At 41.0% G+C, this 17183-nt stretch overlaps 1 protein-coding gene across 1 annotated transcript in view; it reads right to left on the bottom strand.

Annotated features, from left to right (window-relative positions):
• LOC101096891 overlaps positions 1 to 17183 on the bottom strand; it is a 339394-nt gene that overhangs the window by 152358 nt on the left and 169853 nt on the right. The window contains exons 12-13 of the mRNA XM_045058641.1: positions 14046 to 14169; positions 11228 to 11461 (exon numbers count right to left, since the gene is read on the bottom strand). Coding sequence (XP_044914576.1) covers positions 11228 to 11461; positions 14046 to 14169 — 358 coding nt within the window. The remainder of the gene's footprint in view (positions 1 to 11227; positions 11462 to 14045; positions 14170 to 17183) is intronic.

Below are 17183 nucleotides of genomic sequence, written 5' to 3'. Positions count from 1 at the left end.
AGTTTTGCCTAAAATACTGCTTTTGAATATTAAAGAAGGGAGAAAATAAAAAATAAACATAAAATTGTAAAATCATGAAACATTGATATGTATTTTCTTATTCATTACCAGTGATGGGCTCCCCATTTATAAGTAATGTGAAAATAGTATCTCTTTCTCTGAATTGATGGGTCTTCTCAGCCAGGTCTATTTCCATTTTAGAAGCTACTGTTACCAAGATTTGACTCTTAAGATTATCTTCACATTTCCTTATACTCATTTTTGGTAAACTGAGTTTACAATAAACCTTGTTGCATCTCTATAACCAGAGTTTCACATTTCATTTTATTTTGTATTTTAGGAGTATCTATTGATACTACAGGGGCGCCGGGGTGGCTCAGTCAGTTGAGCATTCGACTTCAGCTCAGGTCGTGATCTCACGGTCCATGGGTTCGAGCACCGCGTCAGGCTCTGTGGTGACCGCCCAGAGCCTGGAGCCTGCTTTGGATTCTGTGTCTCCCTCTCTCTCTGCTCCTTCCCCCGTTCATGTTCTGTCTCTCACTGTCTCAAAAATAAATAAACATTAATTTTTTCTCTAAAAAAAGAATACCTACTATGTACAAATACTGTATGCTTCAAAAGACACATGAATATGATACGCCCACTGCCCTCAAACACCTGAAATCTTGTTGGAGCTCATTCATGCGTATAAATGATAACAAAAGTGATTGAGTCTGGGATTTGAAGGATATGTAGGAGTTACCATTGGGGACAAATGTCCAATGGCACACCAAACTTGTAGGATACATAGAACTTGAGTATAGCCCGAGCTAAGAGTGTGCCTGGGCTCATAATGGGAAGTTGGCTCTGATTAATGAGGGTAATCAGACTGTGGACAGAAGCTGAGGCCATATTACCAGTCTCTTTGAATCCATGGCAAAGACTTTGATTTATCTTAAGAGTAATGGGAAGTCAACCTATGTGTTAAAAGGAAAGTCCTAGAGTGAGGTGATGGAAAGACCGCTTTCCCTAATGACGACCAAAGGAACATTGATCATGCCCCTGGGGTCAGTGGAAAGCCCTTTTTAGAGGCAGAAGGTAGTTGAGTAGCCAGAGGTACAGAGCAAGGGTTTCATTGCCAACATTTCCTTACTAAGCTATAAGATCTTTGATAACTAGCATCATTTCTCCAAAATGCAGTTTCTCATTTATGAAATAGAAATATTAATGTTTATCTCACTTATTTCTTTTGAGGTTACATGCCATAATATTAGTGAAAACAGAAAATTCTATCTTGGTCTAAAACACCTTACTGGGGGCACCTGGGTGGCTCAGTAGGTTGAGGGTCTGATTCCTGACTTCAGTGCAGGTCATGGTCTCACGGTTTGTGACAGCAACAAAGCTTGCTTGGCATTTTCTCTCTCCCTCCTTCTCTGCCCCTCCCCCACTCACACTCTCTCTGTCTCTCTCAAAAATAAATAAATAAACATTTTTAAAATAATAAAAAAATAAACACTTTACTGGTTTTAGAAATAATGGACTTAAGATACAAATATTGTACACAATTGTTTATCCTTTTAAGTTTTCTAAAAATGTTCATTTATTTTTGAGAGAGAGAGACAGAGTGTGAGCGGGGGAGGAGGAAAGAGAGAGAGGGAGATACAGAATCTGAAGCTGGCTTCAGGCTCTGAGCTGTCAGCACAGAGACCGACACGGGGCTCAAACTCGGGACTGACAAGATGATGACCCAGGCCGAAGTTGGACGCTTAACCAACTGAGATTGGGCACCTGCTCTAAGTCTCATCGCTAAGCAGATTTTGGAAACCAAAATTCAATTCCAGGTAAAGAGCGCACACTTATCCCCCAGCCTACCATGTTCTGGTTTCCTTTATTTATTCTTCCCATTTGAATATACAAGAAAATTTTCTTTGGAAGTATTTCCAAAAGATTCTTTTCGAGGAATTAAGAGGTATTGTCCTTCCCTTCATTCATAGAAAAAGCCTCATTCGGTCACAAATTAGTACAGAGCAGATCCTCTTGAAAGTAAGAGACTAATAATCGCCTGCTCACTGCGATTCTGTCAGGTGGAAGCCTGTGTGGTCGTCACATTCTGTTCTAGATATTTCTTTTCCTGTAGCTTCCTTGCTGTGGTGTGCTTTTAAATACTATCCAATCAAAGGATGGCGTGTGTCTGGCTTCTTTCTTAAATCCTCCGACTGCCACAACTTACCGTAAGGCACATTACTTTTTTGCCTTTAAACTAGCATTCATAGAATTTCATCATGCACACGCTGACATGTGATTCAAACAACAGATGTGCTTATCAAATAAAATGGGGTTAAGTACCGTCAAAATTGAGTGATTTCTTTCCCCCCTTGGTGACACAGACACTCTCTCCAAGACCCGGTTTTATTTTCTTTGTGGTGTCGGGTAATGTGAAAAATGAAATATGGAAGCCCAAATTGAAGGAAACCATGGTCTTAATGGAATCATTAGAGAAATTGTTCCAGAATGCTACATCCTTCCAGAAATAATAACCCTGTAATGTCAGCAAATTCGGAGTCAGCATGGGTTACCTGCTCCATACAGACAGCCTGGTCACGTTTGTTAGAGCTGCCTGAAGGCTTAGCCCAACTTGAGAACATGACCTTTCAGAATTGTTTTTTAATTCATTAATCAATGTTCTTTGCCTCAATTCTGTTGGTTTTGTTTCTTTAACCTACCATCTGTATCATTTTTTTACATTTTATTTTAGAGAGAGAGAGAGAGTGCTTGAGTGGGGGAGGCACAAAGGGACAGAGAGAGAAAGAGAGAATCACAAGCAGGTCCCACACTCGGAGCAGAGCCCAATGCCAGCGGGACTCAATCCCACAACCCTGGGATCATGATCTGAACCAAAATGAAGAGTCAGAAGTTCAACGGACTGGGTCACTTGGGCGCCCCTGTATCATTTGTTTAAGTTGGCCAATGCCTGTACCCAATGAAGATGAGAATTATAAGCATAGCAGTTTTATCGAATAATTAACAAAATGTTCTCTCAGCTCAGATACTGTTGCTAAAGTGCAACAGTAATGTTTTTGTCATATTTAAGTATATTTAAATAGTGATAATACTTTAAGTGATAATGCAAAATGCTTCTCATAGTCATTACAATTCTTAATTTATGACTTTAGATTTTTACAAAGTACTTTGATTTCTCTTCTCTTTCAATTTTCCCTACAGTGCTGAAAATTCCATGTTTATTTACCCACATAGATTAGAATATTAGAAACCAAGTGCGACGGAAGACGGCAAAATCTTTCACCAAGTTTTCAAAGGATCAGTCCAATTTTCTTAGAATAAGATTTTCCTTACGTAGTGGTTTTCTATAGTACCGTTTCCTATAGCTTCTCATCTTTGTAGCTGTAAACAAAATGAATTTCCATGCATATATGCGTGGTCGAAATCAGTGCTTTCCAAATTTGGTGTACATATTGTGCAAGTAGAGATGTCTTAGCCACAACTCTTGATTTAACTTTGAGTTCATTAGTTGCAGAAATAATCATGTAACTATACAAATGATACAATCATTTACGCCTTCCTCTGCTATCCAAAAGCTCTTAACTGCCTAATAGCTTATCAGAACTGAATAGTAAAGGCATACTGTTTATTTAGTATTCCTTTGGAAAGTTACAAAATGTTTCAAATATAGAGGATTCAAAAGAATAGTACAAGACGACATCAGTTCTTTCATTCTTCCTTTTCTTGAGAGATATTCCTTGTTAGTTATTTTAGCAAGGTTCTATGAAGGATACATGGGTTCTGGATTGAACGGAGCCCCCCCCCAAAGAAGCTATATTGAAATCCGAACCTGCAGAATCTCAGAATGTGATCTGATTTGGGAATAGGATCTTTGCAAGTTTAACCAAGTTAAGATGAGGTCATTAGGGTGGGTCCTAACTTATTACGACTGGTGTCATTATAAAAAGGGGAAATTTGGATACAAAGACAAATGCACACAGAGGGAAGATGATGTAAAGACACACGGGGAGAGGGTCATGTGAAGACAGACGATTGGGGTGGTCCATCCACAGGCCAAGGAACACCTGGGGCTACCAGCAGCGAGAAGAGAAGTATAGGACAATTCTTCTCTAGCACAGACTGAGAGAGCAGGGCCCTGCTGACATCCTGCCTTCAAACTTCTCGCCTCCAGCACTGTAAGACAGTAAAATTCTTTTTTTTTTTTAAGCCACTAAGGTTACAGCCTTTTGTTAAGGCAGCTTTAGGATGCTAATACAGTATTCTTAGGCAAAAGTGTTTCTCTTCATTTGGACCATTCCCCATCCTAACTCTTGAAGGGTAAGTTAGGTAACCATCTTCTTAAATTTTCTCCCACGGCACTGAATACGTTGTTCAATTGTCCTCAGACTTCTATAATTGCCGTCTGCTGGTTCATCACAATGCGACCACCTGTGGATTGATTGTATTTTCTCCCGCTCACAGACTTTTGCTCCTTGAATCTGAGAGCTTGGGTTTTCCAGCAAGTCCGGGAAATTAATACCTCGCTGAGAAATTAACTCATGTAATGTTTATTCCCTCTTTCTCTCTATTTTCTGCTCCCGGAAATATTATAAGAGACCTTCTCCCAAATCACTTCACTTTTTCCACCTCTTTATCCCTTAGTGGTGCAGTCCAAGCAAGGTCTTAGCTTGCCATTAGCTCTCTCCTCAGAAGGTCTAATCTATATTATATACCTTTTGAGTTTTTCATTTCAACTACTATATATTTTCCATCATAGGAATTCTATTGCTAGATTAACAGGAAAAATATTTTTTTAAGTTTATTCATTCTGAGAGAGAGAGAGAGAGTGGGAGAGAGAGGGAATCCTAAGCAGGCTTCATGCTGTCAGCACTGAGCCCGACACAGGGCTCGAACTCATGAACCATCTCATCATGATGAAACTGAGCCAAAACTAAGCATTGGATGCTTAACCAACCGAGCCACTCAGGCACCAGGCACCCGGCACCCCTGGAGAAATAAAATTGTCAGCAGAGCCTAGAGAAAGAGGAGTTTCTTATTTCCCTATTGAGAGCAGATTTTTTTCTTGGTCTGGTCCTTTTCAGACTAGTCTTGAACATCCTTGATTTATGCAGGAGACTTTCAACACTCCATAGCTAATGAGCCCAAGGCCCTACCTCCTGAATGGTCACTGAAACCTAAAACTTTAGACACCCAAGATTGATACTCTCTTCTCCCCCTCCATCCAAGGCAGCCATAACCTCGGATTACTCACTTCCCTCTCTGATTTTCAATTTCCTCTTCATTTCTGATAACCAAGGAAATCATTTTTCTCTCTTAGGTGTTTGTGCATCTCAGAGCTATTTGCTCTTATCACATCTAGAATTTCCAGGTGTTCATAGAACCTAATCTGAAAACAAAACATGCCTTTGACTCCTGATTCTGGCAGAATGGTAGACTAAGATAATCTGCATATTTAACTTAGTTTATCACCCTGCCAAAACTGAAAGACAAAAGGCATATTTTTTTGGCATATATCTTCTCAAAGACCCTAGCCTGTTCGTCGTCAATGACCACGATCCACAAAGAAGGCGATGTTTTCTATACGAAAGATTTCCAGGATAAGTGTCAAAGGACAAGCAGGTTCCAAATGTCTCTACCAAGGAATTATTCAAACTCTTCAAAGAAAATGAACCCACATTTAAAATCCATAATTTAGAGTATTCAAACATTTTACACGAGGGGACTGGAGCTCAGACTTGTCAGTTAACTCATCATTTTTGACCACCTCCGCTCTGCAAAAGGAGAAAATCAATGTTAAGATGTAAGTTTATTTAAACAAAATCTGAGTGACGGTATCTGGAAGTCATATTTTGGGAGCTTGGGGGTGATACTACCTTTGGGCTCGCCAATGTGTCCACTACCTCCCTCAGGAGACTTCTCCAACCCTATGAGCAACCTTTTCACCTTAACCTGCAAATATTTGCCTCCTGACACAGCCTGATGCCAAAAGGGAAGCCATCTGTGATGTGTAACATTGTACCCTCATTCCAACATCCATTAACCGTGGAACCTTACAAGTGGGTAATGCAGGCATTTCCTCAGCAGACTAGGTGCTTCTGTAATTTACCCTCCTTTAGGGCAATGCCTTCTCAGTCCCTCCTTTCCGCATGGGAATAAGGGACCACTCCTCCCACCCCCCCCCAGTTAGCATTTGTAAGGTACCCTGCCCTCCCAAATGACCTTATGAAGCCAATTTCTCCTGTTTGTGGAGTTACAATAGAGATGACCCTGTCTTAGACTTCCATTTTATTGTATTGCTATTTTGAAGACTATTGATTTATTTTGAGAGACAGAGAGAGTAACTAGGAGAAGGGGCAGAGAGCGAGGGAGAGAGAGAGAATCCCGAGGCTGCACTGTCAGTGCGGAGCCTGATGCGAAGCTCTAACTCAAGAACCGTGAGATCACGACCTGAGCCGAAAGCAAGAGTTGGACACTTCACTGACTGAGCCACCCAGGAGCCCTTTAGACTTGCATTTTAAAAGTAGGGACAAAAATGTCTTAAGTGTCCCTATATCAGTTACATACACAATGCACATTTATGCATTCCCGTATGTATATTCCTATTATTGAAAGTATTATATTTCTGGAAAACTTGCTGTTTTAACTGTCAGTCTCCCACACACTGCTAACAGAGCGACTGGCAGGCAGAATTGTGTGTTTAGTGAAAATTTTGCTGTTATTGGGTAGAGCCCAGTGGAATGAACAGGACTTTGAGCAGCAGAATTTTCATTCTGAAATCAAACAGCCTCCGATGACTTCTCTTTCCTGTCAAGTTCTGGAGGTTTTGGTGCTTTTCTTGTGTTGGTTTTGTCCTGAACTGTGTACTTTTCTTATACACACTGAATGTGAAATAGCCTGGTGTATTTCTTTGGGGATCCAGGATTTTGTTAGGTGATACCAAGGGATGGATGTAATTCCGTGACATTTTGTCAGGCTGTTAAAGAGTAAATTTTCCTTGGCTGTGGCAGGAGGTAATTATTTTTGTTTGTTTGCTTCTGACACAGGGGAAGAAAATTTGGGGTTGTTACTTCCACGATTCCAAGATACTTTTTGTTCTTTTTGGCAGGAAGGGAAAAATGCATTTTACTATTGAAAGAAGGACCAGGCTCTGATTTCCCCTGCAGACTTGATGTACTTTTTAGCCCTGTGAATATTTTTTAAGTTTGTTTATTTATTTGGGGGAAGGGGGCAGAGGGAGAGGCAGAGAGAGAGAGAAAGAGAATCTCAGGCAGGCTCCGGAGTTGTCAGCACAGAGCCCGACACAGGGCTCGATCTCTCAACCCCCTGAGCCAAAACCAAGAGTCGAACACTTAACTGACTGAGCCACCCAGACATCCCAACACTGTGAATGATCTTGCAACATGAATCACATAGTGGTTTTGCCCTTTCCCTGAAGGCATCCTTGGGGCACCTCTTCATCTTCTAGTCCCTCCTGGCATTTGAACTGTAGCACACTCTGTTAGGAACCTCCAACAGCGTGCATGGAATATTCCCAAAGCAAACACAGCAATATATATGTGGCTTCTGCACTCAGAGTTCATGCTTTGATGGTGGCAGACGGGGATAGGCATCTAAACCAATAATAACAATGATAAAAACGCTCGTATCTCCTTTTACCATAAAACAGTTCTTTTTATTATTTTTTTTAATTTTTTTAAAATGTTTATTTATTTTTGAGAGAGAGAGACAGAGCATGAGCAGGGGAGGGGCAGAGAGAGAGGGAGACACAGAATCTGAAACAGGCTCCAGGCTCTGAGCTGTCAGCACAGAGCCTAACGCGGGGCTTGAACCCAAGAACCGTGAGATCATGACCTGAGCCGAAGTCAGACGCTGAACGGACTGAGCCACCCAGGCGCCCCATAAAACACTTCTTAATGAAGATGGCTCTAGAAAGCAAACTGAATAATATGTTTTGTAACCTATCTCCATGCTTTACATTTTCAGATACTTAATTAAAAGGCACAAAAAGAATGTACCTGCCTGTTAGGTGTTCATTGAACTCTTTTTTTTTTAAGAAAATAGCTAAATTTGGGGGCTCTGGGTAGCCCATTCTGTTAAACATCTGACTTCGGCTCAAGTCATGATCTCACAGTTCAAGGGTTCGAGTTCCGTGTCGAGCTCGGTGCTGACAGCTCTGAGCCGGGAGCCTGCTTCAGATTCTGTGTGTGTCTCTCTCTCTAACCCTCCCCCCACTCATGCTCTGTCTTTTAGGGACCCCTAGGTGGTTCAGTCAGTTGAGGGTAGGTCACGAGCTCAGGTCATGATCCCAGGGTCATAGGATCGAGCCCCACATCAGGCTCCTTGCTGATCGTGGACCTGCTTAAGATCCTCTAAATAAATATTAATATTAATTGTATAATATACTGAAATTTTGGGTAACACCACATTTCTGAAATTCCTCTGAGGTGATAGGTAGGAACGAAGACCTCAGCTCAGGGGTTAAATTATGCTTGCTGCTTTCTTAGAACACATCCTCAAAGTCTGGTTCCACAGAGACAGTGGGTTCCCCCAGGGAAAATGTCCTCTCCCTACCTACCCTAGACTAACTCCTCTCACAATTATCCCACATTTCTTCACAAAGCCTTTGGGATCAGTCATTAGAGGAAAAAAACGTTAACCGACATTGTTCTCAAGCAAAGGTTAGTTTGAAAGTTACTTGAAATATGAACATGTCATAGATATTCAAATGAAAGTCCACTGGGGAAACATTTATGGGCTCCACTATCAAAGAAACAGAATAATGATAGCAATAACAAAAGAAGCCTCTGAATTCTGTGTATTTCCCCAAGTATTATCTCCATCATTTCTCACGATGCATCTGAGAGGCACATATTTTTAACCTCATCTCACAGATGAGCCAACTGAGAGTTGACTCCCCAGTGAATGTTTTTCAGCGGGGATTCCTTTTCTCTCAGGAAGAATTCTTTCCCAGGAAGAGTTCCGGTCTCTTGTTTGAAAGAGACCTCTGGTGTTCTCACCACCATCAACACGGGCAATTCTCCAAATCCTATCTGAAGTGGACTGTGGATACACCTTGGGATGAAGCTGTGACTTTCACCAAATGTCTATTTTGTCTATGAGGCTCCCAGCAGTAAGCAGGCTTCGTTTTCTTTGTTTTTGAAGCCCCATCAACTTCTTTTTTTTTTCTAACGTTTATTTATTTTTGAGACAGAGAGAGACAGAGCATGAACGGGGGAGGGTCAGAGAGAGGGAGACACAGAATCTGAAACAGGCTCCAAGCTCTGAGCTGTCAGCACAGAGCCCAACGCGGGGCTCGAACTCACGGACCGCAAGATCACGACCTGAGCCGAAGTCGGCTGCTTAACCGACTGAGCCACCCAGGCGCCCCAAAGCCCCATCAACTTCTAAACACAGAGGTCACCTGAGACTTTGCACACATTATTCAACGGCATGGCTTTTATGGATGCTATAGGTTTTCTATTCTTTTTTTTTTAAATTAACATTTATTTATTTTTAAGAGACAGAGACAGAGCACAAATGGGGAAGGGGCAGAGAGAGAAGGAGACACAGAATCCGAAGCAGACTCCAGGCTCTGGGCTGTCAGCACAGAGCCCAATGCGGGACTCGAACCCACCAGCCGTGAGATCATGACCTGAGCCAAAGTCAGACACTCAACCGACTGAGCCACCCAGGCGCCCATATGTTTTCTATTCTTAAAATTCACTACAGAGTTGTTGACCATTAAAAAGAAAAAAACAAAAAACAAAAACCAACCAACCAACCAACAACAAAAAAACACTATCCTCAAGGGTCTTAGATATCTAGAAAGTAAAGGTGGCAAAAAAATGAAGGTTGATAATTCTCTTCTCAGAACAAGTAAATAATGACAGCCTACGTGTGTAGTTTATAGACCTACCATACAGAATGGCTCATTTTTTACAGTCTCGCCTCTTATTCTAATTTTTTCAGTTGGTCAGAATAAATACAAGACATTATCTGCAGAGTATATTCATGTGAATAATGGATTACAACCCTTAATGAAATACCACATGCTAAAATTAATTAAAAGGATACCTTTTAGCACAAAACCTAAGGGGAAATGGAGAAAGAGAACACACTCCTATCTATTTTAGAGAGAAATTAGCTTTTCTCTTAAATATCACTCTGCGATACCTATATGGACCCTCAAGATGTGTGTTTTACTCTTTCAAATTAATAGTGTAAAAGGCAGTTCTGTATTTGTGGACAGTCTGTGCTCATGCTCAACGTCCAATGCACCAGCATGTGGTAAGTGTCCCAGGACTAACCCACCCTCCTTTATTATTATTATTATTTTATTTTGTTAACATTTATTCACCTTTGAGAGACAGAGAGAGACAGAGTGCAAGCACGGGAAGGGCAGAGAGAGAGGGAGACACAGAATCCGAAGCAGGCTCCAGGCTCCCAGCTGTCAGCACAGAGCCCGACAAGGGGCTCAAACCCACGAACCATGAGATCATGACCTGAGCTGAAGTCAGACACAACCTACTGAGCCCCCCAGATGCCCCTCCCCACCCTCCTTTCTTTTTTGTGTGTGGGCGGGGGGGGGGGGGGGGGGGGGGAAGGGCTAGAGTTTCATGGAACATGCCCCAGACGAGACTGAGCCTTCTCTCTGCTTCCAAAGGGAACTTGATGGTCTCCAGCCTGTTTCTCATCCCTGCATCCAGGGTCACTGGTTAACCTTACCCACCTTCTTCCTCCTTTACTCAGCACTGTCTTCTCTAGAACCCCTCCCTATATCCATAATATATTTTCTGAACAATCCTTCCAACTTCTCTTCTGGCCTCAAGCTTGGTTCTCACCTAAAATCAGCGTCCCTGGCTGCTTACACGCTTATCCATGTACTACACGCCCAACAATGTACATCATTAATCACTCAGCATGTAAAGCCTAAAAAGGAGGAGAACTAGACCAAGCATCCACCATACATGTGGTTGCTAAATAAAGACAGCATTTCCATTTTACACGGGACTTAGGGTGTCCCTTTATGGTCCACAACACACGCTTGGTGCATAGCGGGGGCTCATTGGGTATTGGCTGAAGGAACGAATGAATGAATGCAACCCTTTCTGTTCACTCCGCAAAGTTGAATATCTCAAGCCACATGAGTAGAGACGAAAAGATGGATAGATAGGAAGAGTGAGGAAGCTACATAAAAAGGGACATGTGTGCAAAAAGGCCAGCTTACCACATAAAGGCTTTCGTGGAAATAGAGCCCCAGATCATAAAAATTTCCATCATGCCTCACTGGGTGTGTTCTGGTCTTCAGCTGCTCCGTTTGCTGCCACTGGAAGACACAGCCACCTGGTCGACCAAGCAGGGACACCCTGAGGCTGTAGGAGCCTCGGGGAGCCTTGTTCTTGAGGCCTCTTGCACATTTCATCCGTACTTGAAGATGCTGAGGCGCCTGGCTGCGCTCAACCTAAAGACAAGGCAGGTCTCCTGAAATACGCAGGAACTAGATGAAACCACACAATTAGCCACAATGCACTTCTTGGGGGTGGGGGGAAATAGACAATTATTTTCGCTCAACCTGTAATTGTCAGGTATTAGCAATGATAACAGAGGAGGACACACGATATATAATTAGGAGGTCAAAAGGCAAGCCTGCCAATTACGCCAGGGGAAAGGTTAGCCAATTTTTAAGCATGGTATGTTAATGATCTGTGACATCAGAAACCATTCATCTATTATAATAAGATAGAATTAACAGGATACCAACACTTCTGAAAACCACACATCGTGCCTCTTCGAGGTATCTGGGAGGGTGAGTATGGGCGGTGAGTTTCAAACTCAAGAGTTTGGAAGGCAAAAACCCTTACCTCTGACACTAATCACAGACCACAGGATGCCGTAGGAGAGGAAAATGCTTTTTTCTCTACCCCTCCAGGTCTTTGCTGGACTGAAAATTAAGTTTACGTGAACAGATGAACTGGAGAAAGAAGCCAACGTTTTTTGACACACACAAGGAGGCCCAATAATGAAAATGAGACATAAAGAAATGACCAAGGAAAGCAGTTTTTAGACATTTTAGGAAGAAATAAAATAATGTTGCGAGAAAGAGATTAGGAAGAAACAAAATAATGTTGCGAGAAAGAGACAGGATAAAGAAAACGGGTGTTTAAGAGTTTTAATGAGGAAGTAATTCCAAGCAAAATCTGGGCTGAGATTGTAGATCAGTAAAAAAAAATAAATAAATAACAAGCTTTCTACAACGTTCTTCGCTTGAAAGTTCCAATCTCTGGTGATAAGGATGTCTTTTCACTTCTTAGTAAAGGGAGGGTACCTTTCATATGGGAGATTTATTTCCTATTTTCAGGGGGACGGAGGAGGATCTGAGTGGTCTTGCACTGGCTGTCTCTCACGTAGCTTCAATTCAAAATAGTCCGTGTGCCCTTGTGGTACATTTGGGGCAGCCTGCCCTTGGTCCCTATACCACCTTGATGAGTCAAGTCCAAAGTAGGTCAGGCAAACCCTTCACCTGATAGATACTTTTATTCAGTTTAAGCATGAGGTCAACTTACCCCATGGGCTTCCAAGGAGAGAAAAAAAACAACCTAAAGGACGGAGTAGCATTTGTGTGTGCTTTAACCTAAAACTTAGCATACATTGTATGTAACTAAAGAACAGGAGTCAAGAATATTTTATGGGGCATTTGAACTTCATTGCTTACCTTCCACTCGCAGGAACAGGCCATTTTCATTATTTTTAGCAAGTGCTGGAAAGGTTATCCAAATGGATAAGATTTTTTTAATGGACTTGTTTCAGATTAAACAAAAATTAAACTGGGATTATTAATAACTCAAATGTCATTAAGTCATGTTTTCTATACTCACAAGTCCCAAATAGTCTTTGGAATCATTTGACCTCAAAGAATTCTCTATTACATTGTGCTTTAAGCAAAAAATAATGCCGTTCTTCGAAGCAGTTTACTGTACTCTCTTGGCTCCTGGAGTTAGTAGCTACCCATTAATCTGCAGCCAACGGTTAAGTACCTTTTAATCCTGCCTAGACTTTATTTTGTGAGCGATAATATATATTTCCATATAGATAGTATGCTTCTGGAATCAAATCACAGCTAAATAAACAGTGGAAGTTGCTAAACTTCTTTTGTTTTCTCACAGAAGTCATACTTAAAAACCAATCAGAATAACAATTATTTTTGGCTTAATTAGAAAATCTTAATTAACAATAAAGACTTAACCTTAATATGTTGGCTTCCAAAAATATTTTTTTTTTAAAAATTAACGCCATGTGAATAAATAAGACAAGCTCTTTAAACCTCAAGGCAGGATTACTGATGCAGGCAGACCGAGTTATTAAACACATTCTAAATTAAACGCCTCTATGAATTTTATACTGAAATATATTGTGATAGTTTTGCATGCCAAATGTGACATTTTGTATTTTAGATCCATCTTCTGTAGTAATTTTGGAAATGTCATACAAACAAAGATTTTGTCATTTACCAATGGAATTACTATGCATGGCCGCTTAGTCATTTCTTTGCTGGCTCTTGTGGTTGTTTCAAGTCAGCAAGCCATAAAAAATCTTTATCTCTCTGAAACACAGCAATTCGGAAGATAATCGAATGGTGACTAGGGGGCAGAAATGCCAGTCTGAGGAATTATACCACAATCTCTCTTGCATTTACAACCTTCCTCAAAGCGAGTGTCAGATGAGTAGGGACCGAAGACAGAAGATTCATCAAATCTCAAACCTGTCTCATTTGCATGGAGACAGTCCTGCCTCATTGTCTAGTGGGAACCCAGCCTGGCACTGTGCACACCGTTCTTGAGGAATTCCCAATGCTTTACAGTCGAGAATTTTAGCCCTTCTATTTGAGCGTAGAATTCTCCTCAAAGATATTTACCAAGACCTGTTGAAACTCTGTTTCTCTAGAGGGTCCCAGCAGGAGGAAAAGCCAACCAGGACAGTGAGCCAAGAACCGTTGATCTCATTTCACATTTTTGCATCCGAGAAAGAGTCAGTCACGAGAGTCTCACCTTCCAGCAAGGTCCTGCTGCTGCTGCCTTTGATTCGTGAGTTACGTCTGTGAGAGTACAGAGCTCGGCCGGCCTGTTTTCTTTCCAGACATCTCGATGTGCAATTAATGGTTGACTTGGCACTCTGCAGCGGGTACAAGAGGAGGGGAGATAAAAGGAAGAGAAATTGACAATGGGGATAATGAAAAGGTTTGCCTTTGGAACCACAACACAATTTGATGTTTTCCTCAAACATTGTGTCAGATTAACTGAGAATTAGATAAATACCACACAACTACCGTTGATTAAAGTTGGGGAGATGAGTAGCTTTTGAAATGTGATCTCTATAAAATTCAAGACTCCCTGTAGTCAATACTGATCTCCCAGTAATTAAAATGTGGCTCGTTTCAGAAATTACCGAAGATCAAATATTTGGTAAGACATTTTGCCACTTCATTTTCAGCCCCCCACTCCTTCAATCTTATAAACTGATGAAGAAACTTGGAAATAGAGGAATCGTTCAAATAGCTGAATAGCTGATATGACATAAACTTTTTTATTTTTTTAATGCAATGGCCAGAAATCAAGATCTATTTCTACCTTCAAAAATGTTCCCCAGGCTTTTTTTTTTTTCCTCCTGTTAACATTTACTGCCTTTATTTGAGTTTCTTTTTTATGACTCACTTATTTATTTATTTATTTATTTATTTATTTAATTTTGAGCTTCTAACATTTGCCTGCATTCCCAAATTCATTTGAATTAAGAAGGATCTTGTGTTTCATTTCTCCTAACTTAAGCTTAATTTCATCAGCAGAGCCATCTGTGACAATGACTGTACCCCCACCAGAGGAATGGCCTTTTTGGATCTCACAGCTGATTTAGTTTCTTGTGATAGAAATGATTTCCCTTAATTTGGTTAGAGCTCCACTGACACAAGGGTTCATTAGGACACCATTTGCTGGCAATTCAATTTCAAATTAAATACACTTTGTTGTAAATTTTATTACTTTTAAACTACTGTATCTATTGTCTTTAATGGCCCTATTATACAGTTATGAAGGTAAACAGATTTCATTAGTAAACATCAAACATGATGTGTTAACCACAGTGAGATGGTTTCCTCAGTTTCTTTCTTTGTTCTTTTGATAAGCATTGTAAGGCACTCATGAAATATCTTAAAAACTTAATCTAAATAATTAGATGCTGAATTCATTCTAATCATTTAGGATGATTATCATCCTAAAGGTGGGGGGAAGGTCCTTAGTCACAATCTTAGTTCTTTGTAATTAAAGGTTTCCTAAGAATACCTCCCTTAGTTAAAAAGAAACACAATGCACATCAAAAGGTTAATACACAGTTTTAACACCTTATCAGGTACGGAGAGGTAAGTCTAGAGATTGGTGTCCCCTTGGAGTGAGTAGTCAGACCCTAGACCAGGAACCAGACCAGACATGAGCTCATTTTGAATTAGGTCCTGTAGCATATTATTACTCTCTGTTTCCCCTCATATACAATACTTATTACTTTTGTGATTATAGAAATATATGCTTATGTTTGCACATTATGCAAAATTTAATTGTATAAAAAGCCCCACAACAGTCATCCATTAGTCCACGACCCTGATATAAACACTGATGAAATATTGAGGTCCGTTCCTCATAGCCAGGTAGCAAAATATACCTTTTTATTCTTTACAAAATAAGACTGATGATGTAAATACTATTTTGTAACCCATATTTACCACTTTGTACATTATAGGCATTTTCCATGTGACTCGATTTTTTTTCCCCATGGCATAATCTCTTATTGTTGGGTATTTAGGTTTGTTCCAACTCTCACTACTGTAAATGAGTCTGTAATTAACTCCCTTGCATATAATGTCCTGCAGACATCCCTGGCCATTTTCCTGGTCTGAAGTCCTAACACAGAAAAGTTGGGCGCTGGGAACATGCTACCCTATACCTCCGTAATACCACCTTGAGCACTGAATGACATCTCAGCAAAATACAATCTTGCCTGCTTGGCATGTTCCCTGAGGCACTGAATTGTCTTCACAGAGAGACAGGCCCCACTCCAGCTGATACCTTATTTTCTCTGCTAGTCAGATTAGAAATTAAGTAAAATTACAATGAGCAAACAGCATTGATATATACAACAGGATTTCTCAACCTCTGCACTATTGACATTTTGAACCCCATAATCCTTTGTTGTAGAGGCTAGCCTGTGCATTGTAGAATGTTTAGCAAGATCCCTGGCCCCTGACCACCAGAAGCCATTAACAGACCCTTCCCTAGTCCCAGTCATGATAATAATAAAAAAAAAAAAAAAAATGTCTCCAGGGGCGCCTGGGTGGCTCAGTCGGTTGAGCGTCCAACTTCACCTCAGGTCATGATCTCACAGTCCGTGAGTTCGAGCCCGGCGTCGGGCTCTGTGCTGACAGCTCAGAGCGTGGAGCCTGCTTTGGATTCTATGTCTCCCTCTCTCTCTGCCCCTCCCCTGCTCATGCTCTGTCTCTCTCTGTCTCAAAAATAAATAAAAGCATTTTTTTTAAAAAAAGTCTCCAGACATTGCCAAATGTCTCTTGAGGCCAAAACTGATCCCTGTTGAGAACCCCTGATATACAGTATTAACTAACACTTATGGGATGCCTAGCATGTTCAAGGTACTCTTTTGAAAACATTATATCTATTATTTCATTTAACCCTTCAGATAAACCAATGAGATATTATTATTTCTACTTCACTGATGAACCGATGTTGGGGAATGTTGACCATCTTATTTGAGGTCACATGGTCATAAGACATAAAAGCCCGAGATTCAAAGGGAGACCATCTACCTTGAGAGCCCCTCTGAACCCACACCCACCACTACTGCACTTCCTCTCCTGGCACAGAGAAACAGCAGGTGCCACAGCCTGATCTTGGAAGCTCCTACACTGGACGAAGAATTTAGATACTTCCTGAGAGGTAAGTAAGGGGTGGTTCCAAGCTATACTTCCATTACTATGATGGCCCCATCCCCAACAGTCATATAGGAATGGAAGGGCACAGATAAATCTCAAGAGGAAGGGAGGTCATGTCTCCCACAAACCTGATCCTTAAGGTGAATCAAACTCGGGCTGCTTGGTACCTATAATTGCCCCATATTTAACCTAGAGT

Source organism: Felis catus, chromosome B2, assembly GCF_018350175.1.
Source record: "Felis catus isolate Fca126 chromosome B2, F.catus_Fca126_mat1.0, whole genome shotgun sequence".
NCBI lineage: Eukaryota > Metazoa > Chordata > Mammalia > Carnivora > Felidae > Felis > Felis catus.
This window is presented reverse-complemented; position numbering and strand designations above follow the sequence as displayed.